This window comes from Myotis davidii, unplaced genomic scaffold (assembly GCF_000327345.1).
Source record: "Myotis davidii unplaced genomic scaffold, ASM32734v1 scaffold651, whole genome shotgun sequence".
Classification (NCBI taxonomy): domain Eukaryota; kingdom Metazoa; phylum Chordata; class Mammalia; order Chiroptera; family Vespertilionidae; genus Myotis; species Myotis davidii.
Window position 1 is genome coordinate 1,213,152 of NW_006283994.1, and position 940 is coordinate 1,214,091.

Here is a 940-nt window from a genome sequence, read left to right on the forward strand (position 1 = left end):
TTTGGGGTCCGGGTAAAACATTAATCTAGACCACTCATGGTTATTTCTAAGTTTCTAAGCTTTATCCTTCTAATTTAAAACTTATAAAGTCATGCTTGGCTGGTGTAGCTCAGTGGGTGAGTGTCAACCTATGAACCAGGAGGTCACGGTTCAATTCCTGGTCAGGGCACATGCCCGGGCTGAGGGCTTGATCCCCAGTGGGGAGTATACAGGAGGCAGCCAATCAATGATTCTCTCTCATCATTGATGTTTCTGTCTCCCTCTCCCTTCCTCTCTGAAATCAATGAAAATATATTTAAAAAACAAAACCCAAAACAAAGAAATCACTGAGCCACTCTGAGCTTGTGCTGATTGGGAAAGGGAGAGAGCTGTGCAAGGACCGTGCTTTCAGTCTGTGCAGGGAGCCCTGAGCTCTGCTGACAGCTGGGAAGGGAGAAACACCCGCGTGTGGCTCTGGTTCCGCTTCTGAGCAAGCTAGTTTTATCTGTCTTGCAAGTCAGGATTCTGTGTACGAGTTCATCTGCAGAATCAGTTTTTGAAAGCTACTAGACTCGATTTCTAAAAGCTCTTCATTCTAGGATTCTAAACTCTTCCTGGCAGACTGCAGGCTGCAGAACCAAACCTCCAATGACATAATGTTACCGATGAAAAGGTACGGTACGTGTTTCTTGACCTCTTGACCATGAGCTCTCTTTTTATACTACCAGTCGGACAGCGACCTCAAAATAACAGACCTGGGACTCCAGGGGACTCGGGAGTTTTGTTTTAGCTACAGGAGCTAGTGGCATTGAGGAAGTATCTGTTCTGTCCATGGGGCATGCGCTCTCGGTTCACAGAGGAGCCTTCTGTATGGCATATTGCATGAGCGAAGCTAAGACAAAGAGGACAGGTTCCCAACCTCCCCTCTCAGCCCCATCAGCAGCAGGATATATATATATAT

General features: G+C 46.6%; 1 protein-coding gene across 1 annotated transcript in view; it reads right to left on the minus strand.

The window, feature by feature from the left end:
* Positions 1 to 830: 830 nt before the first annotated feature.
* NUP214 (nucleoporin 214kDa) overlaps positions 831 to 940 on the minus strand; it is a 68,540-nt gene continuing 68,430 nt past the window's right edge. The window contains exon 32 of the mRNA XM_015567742.1: positions 831 to 871. Coding sequence (XP_015423228.1) covers positions 831 to 871 — 41 coding nt within the window. The remainder of the gene's footprint in view (positions 872 to 940) is intronic.